This window comes from Balaenoptera musculus, chromosome 12 (genome assembly GCF_009873245.2).
Source record: "Balaenoptera musculus isolate JJ_BM4_2016_0621 chromosome 12, mBalMus1.pri.v3, whole genome shotgun sequence".
Classification (NCBI taxonomy): Eukaryota; Metazoa; Chordata; class Mammalia; order Artiodactyla; family Balaenopteridae; genus Balaenoptera; species Balaenoptera musculus.
The window spans coordinates 61,811,173-61,826,618 of NC_045796.1; the positions used below are offsets into that span (position 1 = coordinate 61,811,173).

The 15,446-nt window shown below is 37.9% G+C and overlaps 1 protein-coding gene across 9 annotated transcripts in view; it reads right to left on the minus strand.

Annotated features, from left to right (window-relative positions):
• The window catches only part of KLHL32 (kelch like family member 32), a 229,167-nt gene that overhangs the window by 24,719 nt on the left and 189,002 nt on the right, over positions 1–15,446 (minus strand). For all 9 annotated transcript variants that reach the window (XR_005022231.1, XM_036872158.1, XM_036872159.1 and 6 more), the window contains one exon: positions 2,407–2,465. Coding sequence is in view for 8 of the 9 variants with exons in the window: in XM_036872158.1 (XP_036728053.1) it covers positions 2,407–2,465 (59 nt within the window). In the remaining variant the exon portion in view is untranslated. The remainder of the gene's footprint in view (positions 1–2,406; positions 2,466–15,446) is intronic.

Here is a 15,446-nt window from a genome sequence, read left to right on the forward strand (position 1 = left end):
AGCTAATGTGAGGGCAGCTTTGCTGTTCTTTCCAGAATGAACCTCCGGAGGTCAATGGAAGAGCTAAGATTTGATTCAGCGACAAACCCCTCACAGCCTTTAATATATTTACACTCACATCTTCACCAAATTGGGGAAGGTTATTTCCAGGCACACGGTTATCTGTTTTGTTAGAAGACCAAATGTTCTGTGATAACTTTAGGGAATGGTGAAACCTCTAATATTTGGTTCTAGATCACTCTCAGGAATGAGAAACGTATGCTCAACTCCTCTCAAATAAGGCTCCTATTTAAAATACAATGTAAAAATAGATGAAAATCAAATATGACTTTAATTTTAAATCTCAACTAAGTAATGGACAGGTAAGTAAACCTTACCATTTTCTTTCTACATAAACACTAAACGTACAGGAAGAACATAGATTATTTCTTTTTGCAGAGAAAAATTTGGATTTCGACCAGAAAAATCATATGATGGTTTGAATACATAGTATTTCAGTTCACAGAGCTGTAAAGGAAGAAGCAAAAAAGAAAGTTTTGTATAAATATTGGTCCATTCACTATTGGCATATCGACTGGCTCATTTGTAATTGCTCTTTTAAAGATACACTAACATGAGAAAAAGAAAGTGGTTTGTCCAGTTTTTTAAGGCTTGAATTTATCTGCTCCCCCCTTTTTAAACATGTCATATTAAGAATCTCCTTCCAATTAAATGTATCTTTAATAAAACAGTCAAACCTTTCTTTCAGATATTCTCCTAAGAACTATCTTTAATACATTATGCATGAGTGGATTTAACTCAAGACTGATGATGCTTTCCTTAGGTGCTTTCTAAAATAAGGCAACCCATCACAGTATTAGGAATCAATGTTTCCACTAGCAGTCCAGTCCCCTGCCACAGGACTGTGGATGCCATCTGGTTTGCAAAGCCTGACTGCATCCCCTGATTATATCTTTAGCTTCCTTCACTGCCGTGCCTGCCAGGTGAGCCGCCAACCGCTGCAAAGGCAAAGAAACAGAGAGGCCTGGTGGGGTCATTCCTAATAAGCTAGCGTGTGAATACTAATCAGTGCTGGGGAAGCAGAGGTCACCCCAGCCTGCCTGTTGGCAGGTAGCAATGTGCTCTGTGGCAGATGGCAGGCATTATCGACTCTCCACAAAGGCCTAGAAGAGAAATAAGCACCAGGGCTGAATGATAGAGTTATTGAGATTCCGAGCAAGATGCAAGCAGATGTGATGTTTGCCAGTACCCACCGTAAACAATATGCCAGCAGGATTTTTAAAAAGAGCATGTGTGTACAAACATGAAACAGAACTCATTTGAGAAATGTTAACACCTTCTTCCTCTTTAACCACGTGTGCACCAAACTTAAGCAACTGCAATTAATGATCCCTCTTGAGACATCCGGCCCAGGGACACGTGGTCTCTGAAACCTACAGCCCCTAATGACATCAGGAAACACTTGCAAAGACAGAAATACCTTCGCTAAACTCAGAATCAAGTAATTGTTAAAATTAAAAAATACTAACTAGACTGAGGTCACTCTGAACATATATTTGACGGCTAGTCCCAACCCAGAGTGCCAAAGCCAACCTGTTGTTTTGTGTTCCGTTATCTTCAGCTGATGAAGATGAAACCTCCAAATCAAATCATTCTGGAATATTGTCAAAATCATGAAAAATACTTACATTACCAAAATCATAGAAATGACAAAATTCAGCAAACATGTGCCACAGTTACATACAGATACCTTGGTAGAAGGAAAAGAGAATAAAAACAGTTCTTCTTTTGGGGAAAGAAAAGTTATTAAGTGTGCATGAAAAGTGGATAGAAGGGACAGGCACCATCAAAATGCTCCCACTGCAGGCCCAGCTCTTAGATGAAAAACGTGCGCCAACTCTTCAGATACTTCTCCTTCAGACTTGTCCTACACACTGTCCTGGGATATGTTGGCTATATAGAGTTAAATAAAAGTTATCACTTTATTTGGGAATAAGGAAACCAGAAGCGCGTTCCCCTCCTAGAATGACAGGCCTTCTAAAAGGATGTAGCAACAGGACAATCCAAATCCTTTCTCAGGATGCCTCAATGATGAACAGCCACTTGAAATAAATGGTAATAAGGGCATTTAACTCATCAATATATTTTCCCTTTTTCCTACATTATGCAAAACTCTGAAAACGTTGAGCATTGAGTATAGCATAAAACGAAAAGAGCTGAAATTCTGTGTTTTGTGAGAAAAAAAAAGGCAACCAAAAAGCAGTTTATCCAGATGCTTCCTTTTCTCTATGTAAGTTTAAGTTGCATGTGTGTGTATAGACTTGGCATTCCAACTCCTAATTACTGTAGCAATCTTCAAAAATTCATTTTAATTTAGGTAATGAGCTTTTCTTATATGAGTCTTACCTGGTTAGGTTCATATACCATTAGTCTGTTCTGATATTGTGCCGTGTTAGTTACTCCACCTGTAATGGATTAACACGTGTTAGGCTTTCATGAATAAGAAATGGGATATTCCAACATGAGAATGAGATACAATTAAAGGAAAATTAGCTACTGCTGAGGATCTGTTTGTATACCCTCGTGGTGATCCCACGACATAATTAAGAAGCTTATTGTTGAAGCAGTTGCATTTTCAAGAAACATTTCAGAAGCGATCCAGCTGAGAGCAAGCAACAAGTATGCTGAGATTTCCAGGAGGCCCCCAATTTTGTCAAGCTGCTCTGCATGGCCAGAATGAAGGGCAAAGTATGGTGAGGGAGTGGAAGCAAGCATAGCACACTTAGACAAATCTCTATACAGTTTATGCCAGGGGCAGAGTTATATGGAAAAGTCTTGTCCTTAGCTACCTTGGTAATTTTACAGCTCTAGTCTTATGTGCACTAACATAGTGATATCTTGATGTCTCTTTGGAAGACCCATATCTAAGAAAAGACATTACTTATCAAAAGAGATCTAGAGCCAGTGCTGTCCAACAGAATATAATAAGAACCACAAACAGGAGTTACATATGCCATTTTAAACTTCCCAGTGGTCACATTAAAAAGTAGTCCTCCCTTATCTGTAGGGGACACATTCCAAGGCCTTCAGTAGACGCCTTAAAGTGTGGATAGTACCAAACAATATATATATTTTGTTTTTTCCTATACATATATACCTATGATAAAGTTTAATGTATAAATTAGGCACAGTAAGAGATTAACAACAATAACTAATAATGAATTTAAACAATTATAACCATGTACTCTAACAGAAGTTATGTAAATGTGGCCTCTCTCTCAAAATACCTTATTGTATTGTACTCCTCCTTCTTCTGGTGATGATGTAGATGATAACCTACTTGATGATGAAGTGAGGGGAATGACATAAGCATTGTGACATATCATCAGGCGACTACTGACCTTCTGACAGTACATCAGAGGGAGGATCATCTGCTTCAGGTGACCCTGGGTCATTAAGCCATGATGATGTCAATGGTTAAATGTCAGAAGCAGACCATGTCAATGGTTGGGGATCTGGAGCACGATGGAGTGGAATGGCACGAGATTTCATCATGCTATTCAGGACAGTGCTCAATTTAAAACTTCTGAACTGTTCACTTAGGGAATTTTCCATTTAATATTTTCAGACCATGTTTGTGGGTAACTCAAACCACAGAAAGCAAAACTGCAGATAAGGTTGAACTACTATCTAGCCAAAATATTACCATTTCAACCTAAAATTAATATAAAAATTATTGAGGTATTTTATATTCTTTTTTTCATACTCAGTCCTCAAAGTCCTGTGCGTTTTTGACACAGAACAAGTCAATCCAGATTAACCACGTTTCAAGTGCTCAATAAGGTAATGAGCTTTTCTTATATGAGTCTTACCTGGCTACCAGCTACCATACTGGACAGTGCAGATCTAGACTAAGGCAGTGCAGCTGCTGTTATCCTCAACATTTTTGAAGCCCTCTTGACAACAGCTTAGATCCAAAAGACTTGAGACCTTCTGCTAGATCAAGAACCACTAAAATCCTATCACAATTCTAGCTAAGGTTCTCCGATTTGTCCTCATACTTCTTTTCACGTTTGGGGTGTACACTGAGCCCTGTAAAACCCAGAAATTATTGATTCTACTTTAATTTTTACGACCAAATGGAAAAACTATAAAACAACACATAAAAGAGCACAGTGAGAAAATAACACTAGTAGATATTAAATATTAGGTAGTAAAATAACAGAAATATGAGACCCCCCCCAAAAAATCTATCTTTAGAAATATTGCCCTATACAGAGTTCTAGATGCTAGCGTAAAATGAATAGCATTCTTATTTTAATAAGTATCACAAAGAAGCAACTCATTTTGCAATAAAGATCTAAAATTGAGCCAAACTATAAGTTTCCTAGGGAAATTTTTTGATTTTAAAAAATATGTACTGGGGCAGGATCAAGAAAGCAGAGTAGGAAGATCCTGAGCTTACCTCCTCCCACAAACACACCAAAACAGTAACTACACATCTCTGAGAATGACCTGAAGACTAGCAGAACAGATTTTCTGCAACTAAGGATATTGAGATGAGAAGTAGGGGCACAGATGTAGCCTAGTCAGAACCCACACACTGGGTACAGCAACCACAAGTGGGAGGGATATCACAACCACAGTGGTGGTTGCCCCTGATGAGCAAGGGGTCTGAGCCCCACATTGGGATTCCCAGCCCAGAAGACCTGCACCAGGAAACAAGCCCCAATACTGTGCAGCTTTGAAAACCAGTGAGGATTATATTCAGGAGAGCCAGAGGGATGTGGGAAACCGAGACTGCTCTTGAAGGGCTTGGACACAAACTCACTCACTCCAAGTCCCAGTGCAAAGGCAGCAGCTTGAAAAGTACCTGGGTCATATGAGAAGGAGATTCATTGACTAATTTTAGGGCATGTGCCAGAGGAGCAACAATCTGGTGGAACTTTCTCTAGGGACAGAAGTGCTGGCAGGCATCTTTTTACTTTCCTTCCACCTAGCTGGCCCAGCACAGGTGGGCACCATTTTTCTCACGCTCAGTCAACCTAGCTAACACCATTCACCCTGCCCCAGCATCCCTTGAGGATCAGCCCTGCCCAACCGGCCTGTCTCAGCTGGCCCCTCCAAAGCAGCTCCTGCCTCACCCTATCAAGTGAGCTGCTCCAGCCAGCACTGACCGGTGTCTCACCAAGGTATCTGCCACACTAGAGACCAGTCCCATAAACAGTGCACCTGTAACAGTCATGGCCAGGCCTTGCAGCCACTCATGCTGGGGGCCAGCGCCACCCACCAGCACACCTACACCAATCACAGCCCAAACAAAACAGGAAGGCACAGGTATCCCACACAGGGGAAACCCCTAGAGTGCCTGGCTCTGGTAAGCAGGGGAGATTGCACCACTGGGCCCCATAGGACACCTACATAAGGCCACTCTTTCAAACGGAGAGACCTAGCTGATATACCTAATACAAAGAAACAACCACAGAGAGTTAGGCAAAACGAAGAGACAAATAAACACCTTCCAAACAAAAGAACAAGACAAATCCTCAGAAAAAGAACTAAACAATATGGAGATAAGCAAATTACCAGATAAAGAGTTCAAAGGAATAGCCAAAATGATGCTCACCAAACTCAGGAGAAGAATGGAGGAACACAATAAGAACTTTCAACAAAGAGATAGAAAATGTAAAACAGAACCAATCAGAACTGAAGACTACAATAACTGAAATGAAAAATACACCAGAGGGAATCAACAGCAGATGCAGAAGAATGGATCAACCACCTGGAAGACAGGGTAGTGGAAAACATCCAATCAGAACACCAAAAAGAAAAAAGAGTTTAAAAAAATGAGGATAGTTTAAGGGACCTCTGGAACAACATCAAGCTTACTAAACTTCACAACAAAGGGGTCCCAGAAGGAGAAAAGAGAGAAATGGGGACAGGAAACCTATTTGACGAAATAATGGTTAAAAATCGTCCCTAACCTGATGAAGGAAACAGACATCCAAGTCCACAAAGCACAGAGTCCCAAACAAGATGAAACCAAAGAGACCGACACCAAGACACATTACAATTAAAATGTCAAAAGTTAAAGATAAAGAGAAGATATTAAAAGCAGCAAGAGAAAAACAACTAGTTACTTACAAGGGAACCTCCATAAGATAATGAGCTGAGTTTTCAACAGAAAATTTATAGTCCAGAAGGAATTGGCACAATATATTCAAAGTACTTAAAGGAAAAAAACTTACAACGAAGAAGACACTACCTGGCAAGTTTATCTTTCAGAATTGAAGTAGTATCTTTCAGAACTGAAGAGTTTACTACACAAATAAAAGCTAAAGGAGTTCATCACCACTAAACCAACATTACAAGAAATGTTAAGGGAACTTCTTCAAGCAAAAACGAAAAGGCCATAACTAGAAACAAGAAAACTACAAAAGAAAAAATCTCACTGGTAAAAGCAAACATACAGTAAAGGTGGATAAGAACCACCTACAAAGCTAGTATGAAGGTTAAAAGACAAAAGTAGTAAAATCATCTATATCTAAAATAATTAGTTAAGTGATACAAAAAATAAAAAGATGTAAAATATAACATCAAAAACATAAAATGTGGAGGATGGACAAAAATGCAGTGCTTTTAGAATGCACTCAAACTTAAGTGACCATTAATTTAAAATAAACAGCTATATATATAGATTGTTACTACAGGAACCTCATGGTAACCAAAAACCAAAAACCTATAACAAATACACAAAAAATAAAAAGAAAGGAAAGCAAACATATTACTAAAGAAAGTCACAAGGGAAGAGAACAAGAGAAGAAGAAAGAAGAGGGAAGAACTATAAAAACAACCAGAAAAAAATTAGCAAAATGGCAATAAGTGCATACCTATCAATAATCACTTCAAATGTAAATAGACTAAGTGATTCAATCAAAAGACAGGGTAGCTGAATGGATAAAAAAACAAGACACACATATATATATACATATATATATACATACATACATATACACACACACACACACACACACACACACACTATAGGAGAATCACTCCAGATCTAAAAACAAACACAGACTAAAAGTGAAGGGATGGAATAACATACTCCATATAAATGGAAATGAAAAGAAAATTGGGATAGCAATACTTATATCATACAAAATAGACTTTAAAACAAAGACTACAACAAAAGACAAAAAAGGTGTTATGTAATAATAAAGGCATCAATCCAACAAGAGGATATGACACATAAATATTTATGCATCCAACATAGGAGCACCTAAATACATAAAGCAAATATTAACATACATGAAGGAGATATTGACAGTAATACAACAGTAGGGGACTTTAACATCCCACTTGCATCAATGGATAGATGATCTAGACAGAAAATCAGTACGGAAATATTGCCCTTAAATGACACATTAGGCCATACAGCCTTAATAGATATACAGAATGTTTCATCCAAAACCAGCAGAATACACATTCTCTTCAAGTGCACATGGATCATTCTTCAGGCTAAATCACATATTAGTCCACAAAAAAGTCTCAATAAATTTAAGGAGATTGAAATCATTATCAAGCTACTTTTCTGACCACAACAGTACAGTATGAAACTAGAAATCAATTATAAGAAGAAAACTGGAAAAAACACAAATACGCAATAGATGAAGAAAAAGAATTTGACAAAATTCAACATCGATTTATGTTAAAAACTCTCACAACAGAGTGGGTATAGAGGGAACATACCTCACTGTAAAAAAGACCACATATGACAAACCCACAGCTAACATAATACTCCATGGTAAAAAGCTGAAATATTTTCCTCTAAAATCAGGAAGAAGATAAGGATGCCCACTCTTGCCACTGTTATTTAACACAGTATTAGAAATCCTAGCACTAGCAAAGAGAGAGAGAGAGAGAGAGGAGGCATTCAAATTGGAAAGGAATAGGCAAAACTGTCACTATTTGCAGATGACATGATACTTATATACAGAAAATCTTAAAGGCTCCAACCAAAAGACTATTAGAACTAATAAATGACTTCAGTAAATTTGCAGGATACAAAATTCACATACATAAATCTTCTGCATCTATGTACACTAATAACAAACTATCAGAAAAAGAAATAAAGAAAATCCCATTTTCAACTGCATCAAAAAGAATAAAATACCTAGGAATAAATTTAACCAAGGAGGAAAACACCTGTACTTCTGATAACTGTAAGATACTGATGAAAGAAAATGAAGATAACACAAATAAATGGAAAGATATACCATACTTACTCATGGATTAGAAGAATTAGTATTATTAAAATGTCCATACTACCCAAAGCAATCTACAGATTCAATGCAATCCCTATCAAAATACCAATGGTGACCCCCTCTTGCGAGAGCACCAAAATCAAAACTAACTGCTGAACAATCATTGACAGGAAGTCACTGGAACTCACCAAAAAAGATACCCCACATCCAAAGACAAAGGAGAAGCTGCAATGAGACAGTAGGAGGGGCGTAATCACAATAGTATCAAATCCCATAAATGCTGGGTGGGTGACTCACAAACTGGAGAACACTTACACCACAGAAGTCCACCCACTGGAGTGAAGGTTCTGAGCCCCATGTCAGGCTTGCCAACCTGGGGGTCCAGCAATGAGAGGAGGAATTGCAAGAGAATCAGACTTTGAAGGCTAGTGGTATTTAATTACAGGACTTTGACAGGACTGCGGGAAACAAAGACTCCACTCTTGGAGGGCACACACAAAGTAGTGTGTGCATCAGGACCCAGGGGAAGGAGCAGTGACCCCACAGGAGACTGAACCAGACCTACCTGCTAGTGTTGGAGGGTCTCCTGCAGAGGCAGGAGGTGGCTGTGTCTGACGGTGGGGAAAAGGACACTGGCAGCAGAAGTTCCGGGAAGTACTCCTTGGCATGAGCTCTCCCAGATTCCACCATTAGCCCCACCAAAGAGCTGGACAGGCTCCAGTGCTGGGTCACTTCAGGCCAAACAACCAAGAAGGAGGGAAGCCAGTCCCACCCATCAGCAGACAAGCAGATTGAAGTTTTACTGAGCTCTGCCCACCAGAGAAACAGCCAGCTCTACCCACCGCCAGTCCCTTCCATTAGGAAACTTACACAAGCCTCTTAGATAGCCTCATCCAACAGAAGGCAGACAGCAGAAGCAAGACGAAATAGAATTCTGCAGCCTGTGGAAGGAAAACCACATTCACAGAAAGACAGACAAAATGAAAAGGCAGATGACTATGTACCAGATGAAGGAACAAGATAAAACCCCAGAAAAACAACTAAATGAAGTGGAGATAGGCAACCAACCACACAAAAAAATCAGAATAATGACAGTGAAGTGATTCAGGACCTAGGAAAAAGAATGAAGACAAAGATCGGGAAGATGCAAGAAATGTTTAACAAAGACCTAGAAGAATTAAAGAACAAACACCAAGAAGAATTAAAGAACAAACAAACAGAGATAAACAAAACAATAACTGAAATGAAAACGACACTAGAAGGAATCAATAGCAGAATAACTGAAGCATAAGAACAGATCAGTGACCTGGAGGACAGAATGGTGGAATTCACTGCTGTGGAACAGAATACAGAAAAAAGAATGAAAAGAAATGAAGACAGCCTAAGAGACCTCTGGGACAACATTAAGCGCAACAACATTTGCACTATAGGGGTCCCAGAAGGAGAAGAGAGAGAGAAAGGACCCGAGAAAATACTTGAAGAGATTATAGTCGAAAACTTCCCTAACATGGGAAAGGAAATAGCCACCCAAGTCCAGGAAGCGCAGAGAGTCCCAGGCAGCATAAATCCAAGGAGAAACACGTTGAGACACACAGTAATCCAATTGACAAAAATTAAAGACAAAGAAAAATTATTGAAAGCAACAAGAGAAAAACGACAAATAATATACAAGGGAACTCCCATAAGGTTAACAGCTGATTTCTCAGGAGAAACTCTACAAGCCAGAAGGCAGTTGCACAATATATTTAAAGTGATGAAAGGGAAGAACCTACAACCAAGATTACCCTATCCGGCAAGGATCTCATTCAGATTCGAGAGAGAAATCAAAAGCTTTACAGACAAGCAAAAGCCAAGAGAATTCAGCACCACCAAACCAGCTCTACAACAAATGCTAAAGGAACTTCTCTAAGTGGGTAACACAAGAGAAGAAAAGGACCTACAAAAACAAACCCAAAACAATTAAGAAAATGGTAAAAGGAACATACATATCGATAATTACCTTAAACGTGAATGGATTAAATGCTCCAACCAACAGACACAGGCTCACTGAATGGATACAAAAACAAGACCCATATATATGCTGTCTACAAGAGACCCACTTCAGACCTAGGGACACATACAGAGTGAAAGTGAGGGAATGGAAAAAGATATTCCATGCAAATGGAAATCAAAAGAGAGCTGGAGTAGCAATACTCATATCACATAAAATAGACTTTAAAATAAAGAATGTTACAAGAGACAAGGAAGGACACTACATAATGATCAAGCGATCAATCCAAGAAGAAAATATAACAATTATAAATATATATGCACACAACATAGGAGCACCTCAATACATAAGGCAACTGCTAACAGCTATAAAAGAGGAAATCGACAGTAACTCAGTAACAGTGGGGGACTTTAACACCTCACTTACACCAATGGACAGATCATCCAGACAGAAAATTAATAAGGAAACACAAGCTTTAAATGACACAATAAACCAGATAGATCTAATTGCTATTTCTAAGACATCCCATGCAAAAACAGCAGATTACACTTTCTTCTCAAGTGCACATGGAACATTCTCCAGGATAGATTACATCTTGGGTCACAAATCAAGACTCAGTAAATTTAAGAAAATTGAGATCATATCAAGCATCTTCTCGGACCACAACCCTATGAGATTAGAAATCAATTACAGTGAAAAAAAAACGTAAAAAACACAAACACATGGAGGCTAAACAATACGTTACTAAATAACCAAGAGATCACTGAAGAAATCAAAGAGGAAATCAAAAAATAACTAGAGACAAATTACGGTGAAAACACGATGATTCAAAACCTATGGGATGCAGCAAAAGCAGTTCTAAGAGGAAAGTTTATAGCAATACAAGTGTACCTCAAGAAACAAGAAAAATCTCAAATAAAAAATCTAACCTTACAACACCTAAAGGAACTAGAGAAAGAAGAACAAACAAAACTCAAAATTACTAGAAGGAAAGAAATCATAAAGATCAGAGCAGAAATAAATGAAATAGAAACAAAGAAAACAATAGCAAAGGTCAATAAAACTAAAAGCTGGTTCTTTGAGAAGATAAACAAAATTGATAAACCTTTAGCCAGACTCATCAATAAAAAGAGGGAGAGGACTCAAATCAATAAAATTAGAATGAAAAAGGAGCAGTTACAATGGACACTGCAGAAATACAAAGCATCCTAAGAGACTACTACAAGCAACTCTGTGCCAATAAAATGGACAAGCTGGAAGAAATGGACAAATTCTTAAAAGGTATAACCTTCCAAGACTGAACCAGGAAGAAGTAGAAAATATGAACAGACCAATCACAACTAATGAAATTGAAACTGTGATTAAAAATCTTCCAACAAACAAAAGTCCAGGACCCAATGGCTTCACAGGTGAATTCTATCAAACATTTAGAGAAGACCTAACACCTATCCTTCTCAAACTCTTCCAAAAAATTGCAGAGGAAGGAACACTCCTCTGCAAACTCATTCTATGAGGCCACCATCACCCTGATACCAAAACAAGACAAAGATACTACAAAAAAAGAAAATTACAGACCAATATCACTGATGAATATAGATGCAAAAATCCTCAGTAAAATACTAGCAAACAGAATCCAACAACACAGTAAAAGGATCATACACCATGATCAAGTGGGATTTATCCCAGGGATGCAAGGATTCTTCAATATATGCAAATCAATCAATGTGATACACCATATTAGAAATTGAAGAATAAACAAAATATGATCATCTCAATAGATGCAGAAAAAGCTTTTGACAAAATTCAACACCCATTTGTGATTAAAAAAAACTCTCCAGAAAGTGGGCATAGAGGGAACCTACCTCAACATAATAAAGGCCATATATGACAAACCCACAACAAACATCATTCTCAATGGTGAAAAACTGAAAGCATTTCCTCTAAGATCAAGACAAGGATGTCCACTCTCACCACTGTTATTCAACATAGTTTTGCAAGTCCTAGCCATGGCAATCAAAGAAGAAAAAGAAATAAAAGGAATACAAATTGGAAAAGAAGAAGTAAAACTGTCACTCTTTGCAGATGACATGATACTGTACATAGAGAATCCTAAAGATGCCACCAGAAAACTACTACAGCTAATCAATGAATTTGGTTAAGTTGCAGGATACAAAATTAATGCAGAGAAATCTCTTGCATTCTTATACACTAAAAACAAAAGATCAGAAAGAGAAATTAAGGAAACAATCCCATTCACCATTGCAACAAAAAGAATAAAATACCTAGGAATAAACCCTCCTAAGGAGGTAAAAGACCTGTACTCAGAAACTATAAGACACTGATGAAAGAAATCAAAAATGACATTAACAGTTGGAGAGATATACCATGTTCTTGAATTGGAAGAATCAATATTGTGAAAATGACTATACTACCCAAAGCAATCTACAGATTCAATGCAATCCCTATCAATTTACCAGTGGCATTTTTTACAGAAGTAGAACAAAAAATCTTAAAATCTGTATGGAGACACAGAAGACCCTGAATAGCCAAAGCAGTCTTTTTTTTTAAATAAATAAATAAATAAATAAATTTATTTATTTATTTATTTATTCTTGGCTGTGTTGGGTCTTTGTTGCTGTGCACGGGCTCTTCTCTAGTTGTAGCAAGTGGGGGGCTACTCTTCATTGTGGTGCACGGGCTTCTCATTGCGGTGGCTTCTCTTGTTGCAGAGCCTGCAACTCTAGGTGTGCAGTCTTCAGTAGTTGTGGCTCACGGGCTCCAGAGTGCAGGCTTAGTAGTTGTGGTGCACGGGCTTAGTTGCTCCATGGCATGTGGGATCTTTCCAGACCAGGGCTCGAACCCATGTCCCCTACATTGGCAGGCAGATTCTCAACCACTGTGCCATCAGGGAAGCCCATCCAAAGCAGTCTTGAGGGAAAAAAACGGAGCTGGAGGAATCAGTCTCCCTGACTTCAGACTACACTACAAAGCTACGGTAATCAAGACAATATGGTACTTGCATGAAAACAGAAATATAGATAAATGGAACAGAATAGAATACCCAGAGATAAACCCATGCACCTATGGTCAACTAATCTATGACAAAGGAGGCAAGGATATACAATGGAGAAAAGACAGTCTCTTCAATAAGTGGTGCTGGGAAAACTGGACAGCTACATATAAAAGAATGAAATTAGAACACTCCCTAACACCGTACACAAAAATAAACTCAAAATGGATTAGAGACCTAAATGTAAGACCAGACACTATAAAACTCTTAGAGGAAAACACAGGAAGAACACTCTTTGACATAAATCCCATCAAGATCTTTTCTGATCCACCTCCTAGAGTAATGGAAATAAAAACAAAAATAAATAAATAAACAAATGGGACCTAATGAAACTTAAAAGCTTTTGCAAAGCAAAGGAAACTACAAACAAGACTAAAAGACAACCCTCAAAATGAGAGAAAATATTTGCAAACGAATCAACGGACAAAGGATTAATCTCCAAAATATATAAACAGCTCATGCAGCTCAATATTAAAAGAACAAACAACCCAATCAAAAAATGGGCAGAAGACCTAAACAGAGATTTTTCTAAAGAAGACATACAGATTGTCAAGAAGCACATGAAAAGCTGCTCAACATCACTAATTATTAGAGAAATGCAAATCAAAACCACAATGAGGTATCACCTCACACCACTTAGAATGGGCATCATCAGAAAATCTACAAACAACAAATGGTGGAGGGGGTGTGGAGAAAAGGGAACACTCTTGCACTAATGGTGGGAATGTAAATTGATACAGCCACTATGGAGAACAGGATGAAGGTTCCTTAAAAAACTAAAAATAGAATTACCATATGATCCAGCAATCCCACTACTGGGCATATACCTGGAGAAAACCATAATTCAAAAAGACACATGCACCCCAATGTTCATTGCAGCACTATTTACAATAGCCAGGTCATGGAAGCAACCTAAATGCCCTTCGACAGACGAATGGATAAAGAAGATGTGGTACATATATACAATGGAATATTACTCAGCCATAAAAAGGAACGAAATTGGGTCATTTGTAGAGATGTGGATAGATCTAGAAAGTGTCATACAGAGTGAAGTAAGTCAGAAAGAGAAAAACAAATATCGTATATTAACGCATATATGTGGAACCTAGAAAAATGGTACAGATGAACCAGTTTGCAGGAGAGAAATAGAGACACAGATATAGAGAACAAACGTATGGACACCAAGGGGGGAAAGTGCTGGTGGAGGGGGGGTGGTGGTGGTGGGATGAATTGGGAGATTGGGATTGACATGTATACACTAATATGTATAAAATGGATAACTAATAAGAACCTGCTGTATAAAAAAATAAATCAAATAAAATTCAAAAATGCAAAAGAAAGAAAGAAAAAGAAACAAAATACCAATGGCAGTTTTTATAGAACTGGAATAAATAATGCTAAAATTTGTAACAAACCACAAAAGACCCTAAATAGCCAAAGCAATCTTAAGAAAGAAGAACAAAGCTGGAGGGATCACACTCCCTAATTTCAAACTGTACTACACAGCTATAGTTATCAAAACTGTATGGCACTGGCATAAAAACAGACACATAGATCAATGGAACAGAATAGAGAGCCCAGAAAGAAAGCCATGCTTCTTTTGTCAATTAATCTATCAAAAAGAAGCTAGAAATATACTTTGGGTAAAACACAGTCTCATTGATAAATGGTGTTGGTAAAATTGGACAGGTACATGCAAAAGAACAAAACTAGACCACTTTCTCACACCATACACAAAAGTAAACGCAAAATGGATTAAAGGCTTAAATGTAAGACCTGAAACCATAAAAACTCCTAGAAGAAAACATAGGCAATACACTCTTTGATATCACTCTTAGCAATATTTTTGAATTTGCCTCTTCAGTCAACGAAACAAAAGCAAAAATAAACAAATGGGACTATATCAAACTAAAAAGCTTTTTCACAGCAAGGGAAATCTTCGACCAAACAAAAAGGCAGCCTCCTGAATGGGAGAAGATATTTGCAAATGATATATCCCATAAGGGGTTGATATTCAAAATATATAAATAACTCACACAACTTAATATCAAAAAATAGACAATCTGATTGAAAAATGAGCAGAGAACCTGAACAGATATTTTTCTAAGGAAGAAATACA